The sequence below is a fragment of the Octopus sinensis genome, unplaced genomic scaffold, assembly GCF_006345805.1.
Source record: "Octopus sinensis unplaced genomic scaffold, ASM634580v1 Contig00739, whole genome shotgun sequence".
Lineage (NCBI taxonomy): Eukaryota > Metazoa > Mollusca > Cephalopoda > Octopoda > Octopodidae > Octopus > Octopus sinensis.
The window spans coordinates 5033-18395 of record NW_021824230.1 but is presented as its reverse complement, the minus strand read 5'-3'; the positions used below and the strand labels follow the sequence as shown (position 1 = coordinate 18395).

The window sequence follows — 13363 nt, the reverse complement described above, 5'->3', positions numbered from 1 at the left end:
GCGGGTTATACTTACATTCCTTGTAGACATTACGACCGATAGTCCTATGCTTTTGTAGATCTGTGGAAAAAAATTCCTTACTTTAAAAAAAGTATGGGTTACTTACAGGAATGATATCTGGCCGTGAAATACTTCGAATAACTCACCATCCAGTTAAAGATAAAATATTCATTTCTTTATTGTCCACAGGGGACTAAACATAGAGGGAACAAACAAGGACAGACAAAGGGTTTAGGTCGATTACATTTACCCAAGTGCGTAACTGATACTTATTTAATCGACCCCGAAATGATGAAATGCAACGCCCAGCGTGCTAACGATTCTACCAGCTCGCTGCCCTATTAAAGATAAAATATTGAAAAACCTCTGAATACACAGCTTTTACATAAGAGATCACAAACCCACGGGTTACTCATTCATGAAAAATCGTAAACCTTTGTGCTTACGCTCATGCACATGCAGAAACGCTCACACAAGCGCACAAGTTCACGTGCGCGCGCATACTCACTCACTCTCTCTCTCTCTCTTTCACACACACGCGCGCGCACCTACGATCGTAAATATAACCACGGCGTTTGCCGTTAGCTCTGTCCACTTCAGTCACAGAATCTGTTTTAAACATGAAGGTATGTATTTAAATATTGTTGAGGAGAAAAAGGCGTTAAATTCATACCTGTATAAGCCATATATATAAGATATCGTAATGATTTCTGCAAATACTATGATCAGTAACGGAAGTCCAGAAACGTACTCATCAAACAACACAAATATATAAGGTCCAGCTTGATTGGCAAATACAAATGACAGCAGAAAAGATATCAGACAAAGACAAGCTGCAGAATAAAGGAGTAAAATATTATTAATAGGGATGTTGCTGCTAAAGAAAATAGTTTTCGTAGAATAAATCATATTAATCAAGTCTGTTTTGGCCAAGATATAATAGCGGAAGCAAGCTATACAAATTGATAACATATTACATTTAGCTTTTGGTGATGGGTTCAAATCTTTTAAAGGTGTATTATTGTGTTTCTAGACAGAAAATGTATGCATCAGATTAGTTCCCCTAATATTACGAAGAAGTATTAGATCATATAATAATGCTCAACTTCAGACTACCATTTTATCAAAACTCATCAACTGATTGCGACATGCAGATGCAAGTGTCTGGTGCCTGTTGTATATTAAATGCACATGGGAGTGGCATCTACAACCATGGGGACAGCATCTTAAGTTACAAGGTAATTCAACATCCATGTTATTCTGCTCATTAATAATGTTTTCTTTTTATTTTGTAATTTTTTTTCTAGTCTCATCTATATATGTTTCTTTTATAGGAACGAGACTTCTGTCTCACATAATTTGTTAAATGACAAAATTACTTGCATGCTTCTGTCAAATTATAACAAATCTGTTCATATTCAGACACATTCGTCGTAGTATGGCCAGGACACTTAATTCTGTATTGTATCAAGTTCACCAAACTGTCACGAATACGTACCTACAATATACGAAGTTGTTTACAGCATAATAACGTTTTGTAAATTTAGATATCATTATATCTCATGCACAATAGTACTGTTAACCACCAAATCGCGCGACACCCAATGACGTTGCTGTCACACGTTGGAATTAATCAGAAAATCTTGGTTAATGCAGTTTACATGAGAGCTAAAGCTATTTTATAAAGAAAATACTCTAAATTATAGACGGAGCTTGCAATAGATACGTAGTCATAAATACATCTGTCCTAAGCAAATTATGCGAACGCCTATGTTACTGTGTTTACAGAGACATTACAAACTGAAGCAGTAAACAGTATAACATCCTTAATATTACTAGATATTAATTCAACTGAATGCTGAAGTGTTCCCTCATGATAAATTGATGTCGAGCAACTTGACAGAGCATGAGTTGTATGTCTTGTCCACTCTGATTTTGAGGTAGCAAAATTTTGTCCTGAAAATTTAGAATGAGCTGGATTCCAGGGATCTGAATCTCACTTATCTCTCCTGCTATTTTAGTTTACTTTTTGCTGGTGTTGCATTTTTTTACCTTGTTCTTAATAAAATAGTTTGGGATTAGATACAAATTGATTTGATTTGATGAAAGAGACGTTGCTACTTATCATAACGACGAATTGTTTTTTAATCTACTGAAGATTAAGCTTTTTATGAATGTTGGTACTTTTTTTTCTTTTCGGGGTGTTATATTGTAATTTTTTAGTATTTATCTCTTTATTTTTGTGACCTTTTTGCTATATAATTCCTCTTTGCTCTCATTCTTTTGAAGTTGATAAAATAAAATTTTGGCATTGTGCCGAAATTTGAATCCATTACTCTATCTTTCCCAGTATGTTTATTTTTCCACATTGTTTATATTTTGATCTTCTTTACATAAGTAAATATGAGTGAGTTCACTCATTCCTTTGTAAATACAATGGTTATATCATACTATTTCGTTTAACCATACGATATTAATGTTAGCATCTACTTCTATCAAGTTTTCTAGGCAAGATTTGATTTATATTATTGTTGCTTTACGGTTATCTTTGGGAAGGTCTTCCGTTATTTGATAAGAAGTTCTAGTAATCCTAATTCTTCTATTTACATTTTTAAATAATTATCATATAAATAATTTACATCTTGAAATCTTCCCATTGGTAGTCGCTATTTTAGTTCTAATTAAGCAATGGTCAAGAGAAGACGAGATGATGGTCACGAGTGAAAAGCACTTAATGATAGATCTGTTTAATCAAGGTCAACAGTAACAAGGACAATAATCAACTTACCCGATAACACAGAAGGATATTTACGGAGATCAGGAATAATATCCAAGTCAAGAATCGGAGTTACTACTCCTTCAAGCGTTGCAAACATACTGTCAAGTCCAATGGTCAGTAACATAAGGAAAAACAGAATTGACCATATTGGCGGTACAGAAAATTGATTTATAGCTTCCGTGAAAGCAATAAATGTTAAACCTGTACCAGATGCTGACTGGAATGTAAACAAACATATTGTTGGTATTCAAAAATATTACTTCAGATACATAAAAACGTTAGCTGTTCTACAATTTATTATTTCATACTGAAGTTTCATTTAACTTAACATAATTCAAATATTGAAATGGTAATTTCTGACGTTCGTTAAAACTAAAAACAAAACCAGTCTCAAAGCTCCACTTGTATTGAAAATTAACAAAGGATGTTAAAAAATTAGTAGAATTCCTAAATAGCAGTTATGCAAGTGAATACTGAGGGTGTATATTCATCTTTGATGAATAAAATGAAGACGTATTAAAAAAAATTAAAATACAGCAGAAGTAGTCCGAATTTACCATGACAGAAACGAAAGACAACTTTACCTTTAAAATTTCTTCTTTAAAACTGCAAGTAGTAATATTAGGCATCACTACTGAAGTAACTTCTCCATTTGGTGAGGAGCTAATATTAACAAGGGTTCCAGCAGGTGGCGGAATCACATTTGTGTCATTGAATAATGCCATTAACTCGTGGTTACGAATTTCTTGACATGATTCTAAACGTCTAGTGGCCTTAAAACCTTCGTAAACATAAATACATAGATTAAAAAAAAGATCACATCTGTGTATTTTATAAATCTAAGATATATTAGAATTTATTGTATGTTTACTTCTCTGACGATACGGAAAGAAAGTGGTAGAGGGGACATGATAATAGGTTACCAACTCGGTAAGGGGTTTCATAAAGATTTGAACTGTAAATATATTTCTGTATGCCTTAGTTCACCTCGCTATTGAGCATAGATAATTATCTGAATAATACTTTCAATAAAACGGTGTTCGAACAAGAATATGCCCTTCTTAAGAGTTTTTTTTTTTTATTAGGTTTATTCAAAACAGGAATCAGTCAATATTTGTTAGCATTACATTAATAGAAATATTACAAGGAAAAGCTTGAGGCTTCAGCTACAATTGGTCAATGCGTTTTTTAATCTATGTACTACTGATTTCTTAGACAGACAGTTACAATCAATATCATATGAAATTAACAGGGTGTGGTATGAAACTAAAATCGAAAATTTAGTTCGGTGTTCAACTATTTACACTTAGACTAATCCAAATGTGTAAGTGGACTGTAGTCAAATAAATCAACTCCAGTACCTGTTTAATATTTATTTTATAGAATTTGAAAGGATGAAAACAAAAATTAGTCATAGCAACATTGTTGATTCAAACATACATGTACAAAAGTCATACAAGCTCACGCATTTTCGTTTAATACACTCCTATTTTAGTCACACACCCTTCTTCATAGAATCCTTATTATATTTAATTTATGAAAACAAAATATTCTATTCTAATTATTCATATTGCTACTAAAATACATTGGACGTCTTTTCATCACTCATCTATAACTACATTTTAGTTACGCAGCTCAGTTGAGTGGATGTGGAACAGACAGCAGTGGGTTCAATTATATAAACCTTATAAACGTTACAGTTCCGAGTTCAAATGCGTCTGCATAAGACCTCATTTCTTTTTTCTCAATAAAATAATTACTATCTCTAGAGTGGATTCGAACGCTATATCGTTACTGGTATGTACACATAGTATAGGAAATATTTCTGGGGAAAAACCTTCATTTTATACAATTTGAATGTATTAAAAATAGTAGAAATTTTCATAATATTAAATCTAACTTACCTAATATGCTGAACACAACGATCCCAGCAAAGACAGATGTACAACAATTTGTTAAAGCAATAAATATTGCATCTCTATGACAATTATTTCTTGTTGGGTTGTACGAAGACAAAGCAATGAGACTTCCAAATCCCAAACCGAGTGAATAGAAAATTTGACTCGCTGCATCTACCCACACTTGAGGATCTGACAACCGGGAAAACTGGTATTTAAAAGAACGTACATGGATAATTTTAAAACATTCTTTATATGTAAAAAATATATGAATATGTAAGCAGAAGAACAAATAAAAGATTAAATGTGCTTTATATACATTATTCAAAATACGATAGATTTTGTACGTAACTTGAGAAAAGTTAGAAACTATGGGAGATACTATAAATATTAATGATGACAATCCTAAGACAAATATGTATAGACATGCAAAGAAATAAAACATCTAATGATGATTATAAAATGTAATGTAAATTCATATATATTAAATTCACTTTTGTAAGACTGTAAATAAAATTACTTGTTACAGGGAGTCTCTGTAAAGTTACGCGACATAGAAATAGCAACAGTCAAATACAGGGTACAAAAAAAGATCGTAATGTATGCACACTTCTACGGCAGATAACCCAAATCTTCATTCTTTGTTTCCAGATTTCACCCATAAGAATTAATTATGGTATCAAGACTTAGGTTTAAACAAAGGAAATTCATCTTAAAATGCTACATGAAGTATGAAGATGCTGTTGAAGTTCAAAGGCAGCATAGAAGAAAGTTTCAATGAGATCCGCCAACGCGGATAACCATCTATCAAATCAAGAATAAATTTGAATTTAATGGAACTGTACAAGATTTACATATGAACCATACCGGAAGAACACGGACATCAACTAGTCCCAGAAAGCAAGAAAGAGTATTGGAAAGCGAGCTGTGATGTATAGATTTCAAAAACGTCTGTCCATCGCACTTTGAAGCGCTACCATAGGAAAAGTTATATCCCAGCTTTAGTCCATGCTATCAGTGAAGATGATCCAGACAGAAGAATGGCGTATTGAAAATGGTACTTGGCGAAACACTTAGAAGATCGACGCTTTCCAACAAAAGTTGTGTGGGACGGTGAGGTTACATTTGAATTAAATGCTTCAATTTAACCGCCACAATTGCACGTATTGGAGCCTGAAAATCTGCATGTTACGGTGGAAAATGAAGTTGATTTACCATGATTTACAGTGTGGTGTAGCATTACAACAAGATAATTAATTAGACCGTTCTTTTTTTATGTTACTATGATTAGTTCCATTTACTTGAAAATGCTGCAAGAGTCTGTCATGCCAAGCATTAGATAGGTCTTTGAAGATGAGGAATTTTCAGCAAGATGGAGCACCACCACATTACCATCGAGATGTACGATCCTATCTTAATGAGTTCTTGCCAAACAGGTGGATTGGAAGAGGAGGTTTTATAGAACACCCTCCCCGTTCACCAGACCTCACCTCTTTAGACTTTTCCTTATGAGGATATTTAAAAGATAAAATATATGCTACAAAAACAGCAACAGTCGCTGGACTGAGAGCTGCCATTGAACAAGAATGCACTCAAATACCTAATGAAATGTTACTTGCTGCTTGCGATTTTATTGCTTCGCGTTGTCAACAATGTCTGGACCGGAGTGGGCATCAATTTGAAAACAGGCGATAACATAATCTTCAAAACGTTTTACTTTTATGTGCATTATTTAAATTATGTACTCATTTTGTGAGGTTTCAAGGCAGTTAAATAATGTTTGAAGATTATTTTATTTTCTAAAAAGGATGCGCGTTTTAATATTCCCTTTAGAGTTATTCAAAGTCTGTATACATTTTGGGGATACATTCTGTGCTGCGGTCCGCTGAGTCTGGCTAGCGTATCTTTATGGCACTTGTACTTTCATAAATACGGGCCTAAATATCGACATATACTCATACGCACTTACATGCACATATTCACACAGTCCAGCGTATACTGCTACATGTATACGTACGCGCACATATATTTACACTGTCCTGCGTATATATCTATATGTATAGATAGTCACGTTAACATAGGCGCATCTTCGTGGGTTTATACGCTCACACATACACTTAAGTACATTTCTGTACATAGATACATCCACATCTATATAAGTGTATACGAATAGGCACGTAGATATATAGAATTGTGTGTGGACACGCAACCATGTCAGCACAGATAGATGAATCGGACATACAGACACTAGAATGTTGTGTATAGGTATAGGAGATGACATGTGCAATTACACAATACACTAATGAAACAACAAAATGACGTAAGTCAACATCACATCAAGAATTCCATGTAGACAGTGTAGTCTTTGATTTATATTCCAGTTAGGTATATTGGCAGGGAGGGGTGGCGAACCCTGCTGTACTCTTTCAGAACTTTCTTCACTCCTTCTTCCTGTCTCTGTTGTACCTATATTTCAAGTCTTGTCAAACTCTGTGTCACTCTGATCTCCCCGAGAACCACGTTAATGGTACACTTGTCTGTGGAGTGCTCAGCCACCTGCACGTTAATTTCACGAGCAGGCTTTTCCGTTGATTGGACCAACTGGAACCCTCATCGTCGTAACCAACGGAGTGCAACGAGGTATATTGGCTGTATGTGCGTCCATAATTGCAAGCATATGCAGATTACGATGGTGGGTAGAATAGCTGGGCGTTTTTTGAGTGAACGGCTAACCAAACAACCAATAGGCTGTTGTGCAGTATCGCACCTGCGTGTGTATGTGTATGTATATGTATATATACATATAGAGAGAGAGAAAGAGAGGGGGAGAGAAAGCGGGGGAGAGAGAGGAATAGATAGTCAGATAGATAGAATGCGTATGGATACAATAATGCAATAGCACTAACTTACCTCTGGGACAAATAAGTGGTAGAGACCATTCTGAAAACCAGGAAGAGTTACTCCTCGGAAGAAAAAAATTATAAGAACTATGTACGGAAAGATGGCAGTTACGTAGACAACCTAGGAGATAAATAAACGTTATAGTTCATTAATAACTACTAATAAAATATGAACATAAAGTTGATATCATGACATACTGCTTTTCATTAAAAATAATTGTGAATATTATATAGGTTCTGATAGTATTTTTATGATGTGTTTTACAGGCTATATTTACTTAGTCTCATTATGATTACTCTCAATCATTTTTAATATATAAAACTGTGATAAAAAGAAATATTGATAATGTATTCTTCAAAGATGTCTGCATTGCGTTATCATTAACTAGCTTCTGGTGTTGTTGCTCCGATTTTGTGTATTAAAACTGGTTATATGGACAGTTTTCTCCGTAAATATGCACAAATAATACTGTTGTATTAGAATCCAGGTCCATCATTATGCTTCGATTGATTTCCTTACAAAATGCATAGACTATGCATTGTTGCGGTCCACTTGCTATACATTTTGCTCCTTGTGGTTAATTTAATCCTCAATACATGGTAATTGTACTAAGTTACGATGTTTTTAAACTTGGAAAAAGAAACTGCATATGGAAATAAAACAGTAAAATAGTTATATCTTACCTTCCCCGATGATTTAATTCCTTTGACAATGCAAATGAAGACCAAAAGCCATGCAAAAACTAAACAAACCAAAATCCACCAACTCATCACACCAGATTTGTCGACTGAGTCTGAGATATTTAGAGTCTCTCGGTACCAGAAGTAAGCTGTAGGCCCGCTTCTCTAGAAAAAAAAATGTAATGCTTATATATTTTATGCATTTTCTTTACCAGATATAAACCCCCAAAACCACAGTTCGAAAATTACCATAAACAACCAGAAATTTCTTAGTTCTAATAAGGTAACACTTCCCCCTAACACGTTAATAATAATAATTTTCAATGCACAAAATTTTCAGATCTTGCTTGGATACAAAGCTTCTCAAATTCAATTCTTCATTCAAAGATACACATCTGCGCAGCTACATGGTGCTCATCCAACCACCTACTTATAACTGTTAAAATTCATCCAGCTGCCTACTTTGGGATTCTATCTTTCCAAAGGAATTATAACGACTATCTATAACCACCCTGGACAACATTAAAGAAAATTATAAAAGAAACTACTGAATTCAGCATCACTACTCCCGTAGGTCAAGGAAGAGGAAAATATTATTTCCCTATTTAGATTTATTTCGATAACCTGTAACGTTTTCTACAGTACAACCCAATATTCTCATGTATCAAAACGCAAACTTGGCCTACGTTCAAAATATTGTATCGATAGGAACTCTAAAATACTGTCTAACAGTCGTCATTGGGCGATTTTCTTTCAGTAAAATTTCCTAGCACCTGAACATTCTAAGCCAAAACCAGATACATTCATGAAACTCAGACCGTATGAGTTGAGTGAAGCAACCGCTTTTGTCAGTGAGTGCAAGCCTGAAGTGGGTTGTCGCTTTACATCATAGTATCTCAACTACATTTACTTCTGATCTACAATAGTTTTGACTACGTGATCTATTTGGACCAATAAGAAGCGGCTCTACTGGTGTTCTCAGGGTGTATTTTTGCCTTCATGCACGAAATTTTCAAACTGATCACCTGTGTATTTCACACTTGTGGAACTCGGGATAATAATGTAGTAGATCGTTAATTGTTACCTTATCTATAACAACTTCAAATCCTAGTTGAATTATTGTTTGTAGCCTAATAGAAAGTATACCGGCTACAATCTCTATATACTACTCATGGTACTTAAGAAATCTAGATTCACCAAATATTTATACCAGGGTTCTAAGGTATTTGTTGTTGCTTTTCTTATTGCTGTAGTTGTGTTGTTGCTGTTGTTGTTGTTATTGTTTAGCCTCTTCAGTCAGCATTGAGGATATCTAAGGTCAAAAGTATGCCATTTGTTACTTTATTGTATATCACGAGCTATACTGCTTAACTTATCCTTCTTTATTTAAGTCCGTAGGTTTTCATGTGAAAGAATTTGTCATTTCTAATAGAATGATCGAGCACGTAGAATATCCCCTTTTGGTTTGAACTGAGGCTTGTTTTGAAATTTTGTTTAGAAATCCCCACAAATGTCTAAATATAACAATAGCATGAAAACAGTTCAACATTTTCCAATAGATATTATGTACTAATAATACGGTTCCATAAAACAGTAAATACTATATAGAAAATAATTATGAAAATTTCTTAAAAGCGAAGTTTATAAATGATTAGCAATGGAATCTTTCATGCAACTTACTCTGCATTCTTCAACTAAACGGCTTTCATTCTTGTATTTTCCAACTTGTACGGAAGGGCATTTCTCCCATGGTAAATGGCTTCGAAAACTGAGGAACAGATAGTAAAGGCACCAAGCGATGATCGTGTTATAATAGAGTCCAACGATGAAGGAAACTATTGCACAGCATATTCCAATACCGCCCATGAATGGACTTATTTGATTCCAAGCACCGATAGCCCCTTTCCGCATTCGTTGTCCTAATGCAAGTTCCAAAAAAAATATCGGAATACCTTCTATAGCAAGCATCAAGGTGTATGGTATTAAGAATGCACCTGTTCAAAGAAATAACGCAGTAGTTTATAATTCTGAAACACATAAAGAACATGACGTCATACGAAATAGAATTATGTGATATAAAGTAATGAAAAATAATGTGAATGCGTAACTAAAAATGACAGGAATGCGTTTCTGGGTTGAAACAGTTAACATCCCGCATATGCAACATATCTATGTTATGGTTCACAAATAACAGCTGACTGCATGAGATTTAATTTTTATGATACAATCGACGTGTTAAATTCAAAAACAATATTTCTTTCCCAAGAAGTTGAATTTTTAACGCTATTTATAAAACAAATTTATTATATTTTGTCACTTTTCAACACTTGGTCCTTTGACTGACAAGTACAAGAACTTTTTATGAATATTTTGTGAATATCAGCTTCGAATAATATTTGCTTTTAAGTATTTACAGTCAGAAATCAAATTGATTTTTTAGTGCTTTCTCTAGACTGCAGTAATATCCCAATGTATTTTGATATATTTATATATATATATATATATATATATATATATATATATATATATTATCCGACAAGGCATCGGTCTGGGCAGCAGCCATCTATGCTATATCTGGTATTCTCCCGCTATCCAAGATCAGTGTCAGACGTATCCGTGTGCGCCCCTCTTGCCAAGAGTGATCATGCGGTCCTGAAGTTCGTCATGCACACAACTTTTCCTACGCCCACGACTACTTCGTTGCCACGTAGAGTCTTCTCTGCAATTAATCTTGAAATTCTAACCGAGGCTTCCGCGCTTCTGGACTGGCGATCCCTGATGATGTTGTCCTCAGTTGACGAACTATGGTCATCCCTCAAAGCATATGTAATCTGTTTGACTGACCAGGCAGTTCCCGTTGGGCTTCCCAGGAGGAAGAAACACAAGCCCTGGGTGACGAAGAAGGTTAAACGAGAACGTCGACTCAGAGATATTGCTTGGGCTGAATTCAAAAATCTGGATTCGACTGCAGCTTTTGAGGTGTACAAAACTCAACGAGACCGAGCCGTGAAAATTGAAAAGAAAGAACGCTTCAGTTATGAATACAAAATCGCGGCAAATGCCAGTAGCAATCCAAAAACCTTCTTTGCCCATGTCCAGCGGAATTCCCGCTTAAACAACCAGATTGCAACGTTGGTAGACTCAACAGGCGTATCGATTGAGGACCCTTATCAACAGAGTCAATTATTTACCGAGGCTTTTTCAACTATTCTCAAACAAGATGATGGTCGTGAACCCCCTCCATTTGATAGATCGGTACCTCCAATGCTTCGATTGGTCATCACGCGGGACGAAGTCAAACGTGTTATTCAAGGCCTCGATGTCAACAAGGGTCACGGCCCTGACGGCATACACCCACGGGTTATCAAAGCGTTGGCTCCAGTCATCTGCGAGCCCTTAACACGACTATTCAATATGTCATTGGCGACGGGTGTTATACCTGCAGACTGGAGAACAGCGATAATCTGCCCAATTTTCAAGAAAGGGAGCCGCGAAGACGCTTAACTACCGACCGGTTTCCCTTACATCAATAATCAGCAAGATGTTCGAAACCATCCTTAAGAAAAGTATGATGCTCCACCTCCTAAACACAGCCTCTATCTCTGATTCCCAACACGGCTTCGTGCCGAAGAGATCATGCTTGACAACTTACTAGTAATGGAAGAATTGGTGACGCGCATCCTCGATGATAGTGATGCTGTTGACATCGTTTTATTGGACTTTGCCAAAGCTTTTGACTCGGTAAACCACCGCTTATTACTTGTCAAGCTTCAAGCATATAGTTTCCATCCGGATATTGTACGATGGGTTGGTGCCTTCCTCTCAGATCGCTCCTTCCAAGTCCAAGTTAATGGTTCGCGGTCCGACGTCTCCAGTGCGAGCAGTGGCGTGCCTCAAGGTTCAGTGCTTGGGCCCTTGTTGTTCTTAGTCTTCATAAATGACTTGCCCGACGACCTCACGCAACACACCCTTCTATTTGCCGATGATATCAAAACTGGTCGCTCCTCGCGGTAATATAGAGGATCTTCGTCGATGCCTCCACCAAATTTGGAAGTGGTCTAACGATTAGGACCTGTGTCTGAACGTGTCAAAGTGCTGTCATCTGCCTGTCGGCTCTACTCCTGCAACTCAACTGCTGCTGGAGAGGACCGATCAGGTAAAGGACCTGGGTATCTTGGTGGATTCCTCCTTTTCGCCTTCGGCCCAGTGCGTCCATGCTGCCAACAAAGCACGCGGAATTCTGTTCTTGATTCGACGGTCAGAATTAATATATATCAGTGTATATATTAATATTAATAAGCACAGTTATTATACATATTTGGCTAAAAGTTTTTAAAAAAAATTTTAATTATTATTTTTCATCTCCCTATGTGTTAGTTTTTTTTAAAAACTATTAGCCAAATATGTATAATAACTGTGCTTATTAATATTAATATATACACTGATATATATTTTGTTTTATTTTGTTCTGTTTATTTTGCACCTTGCATTATTGTACCAATGAGTATTATATTATATAAGTGTAGCATTATGAAGTTTATGCATAAGTTTTTATATTTTACATTTTTATATTTTTATATTTATATGTATATGGATAAAAAATTTTTTTCACAATATACAAATTTAATCTCTGAAGAGACCGTGGGGCATCCTTGTTAATGCCTCATTTATACCTGCCTTTATGGCTTATAGGTTAAATGAGGTATGACTGCCCTCGCTGCCGAAACAGCTGTCAGATTTGATTTAATTACATATTATATTTGAAATTGTAACTTATATCTCTTTGTCTATTTACATTTACTGTATATTTTTATAATGCCTTTACTGATATGTAATGGTGTAATAAAGTATTGATTGGGTATCATCTGATAGTTGATGTTTTATTGATTTAAGTATGTTTCTCCATTTTCTAATTTTGTAGTATATACATATATATATATATACATATATATATATATAAGAAAACTGAAGGAAGGTAAAATATGCCCCATTCATAAAGGAGGTAGCAGAGCGGAAGCCAAGAACTATAGACCTATCTCTCTGACCTCACACATCAGCAAGGTCATGGAACGAATAGTCAGAAGGAAGCTGATCACCTTCCTTGA

At 35.3% G+C, this 13363-nt stretch overlaps 1 protein-coding gene across 1 annotated transcript; it reads right to left on the bottom strand.

Annotated features, from left to right (window-relative positions):
* Positions 1-585: 585 nt before the first annotated feature.
* LOC115226964 (sodium-dependent neutral amino acid transporter B(0)AT1-like) lies at positions 586-10371 on the bottom strand. The gene is made up of 7 exons (XM_029797920.2): positions 9939-10371; positions 8262-8423; positions 7588-7698; positions 4684-4885; positions 3364-3560; positions 2789-2996; positions 586-833 (listed from the first exon to the last, which is right to left on the bottom strand). Exons 1-7 carry the CDS (start codon positions 10224-10226, stop codon positions 601-603), a joined length of 1401 nt encoding a protein of 466 aa, XP_029653780.2. The 5' UTR covers positions 10227-10371; the 3' UTR covers positions 586-600.
* Between the last annotated feature and the right edge of the window lie 2992 nt (positions 10372-13363).

Bases quoted from the DNA above. Each gene is read 5' to 3' on its own strand.
- LOC115226964 (XM_029797920.2), bottom strand. From the start codon at position 10,226: ATGCTTGCTATAGAAGGTATTCCGATATTTTTTTTGGAACTTGCATTA. The intron at 4,886-7,587 runs GTAAGTTAGTGC...TTTAAATACCAG, and splicing joins ACCACTTATTTGTCCCAGAG to TTTTCCCGGTTGTCAGATCC. The intron at 3,561-4,683 runs GTAAGTTAGATT...ATGTTTACGAAG, and splicing joins CGTTGTGTTCAGCATATTAG to GTTTTAAGGCCACTAGACGT.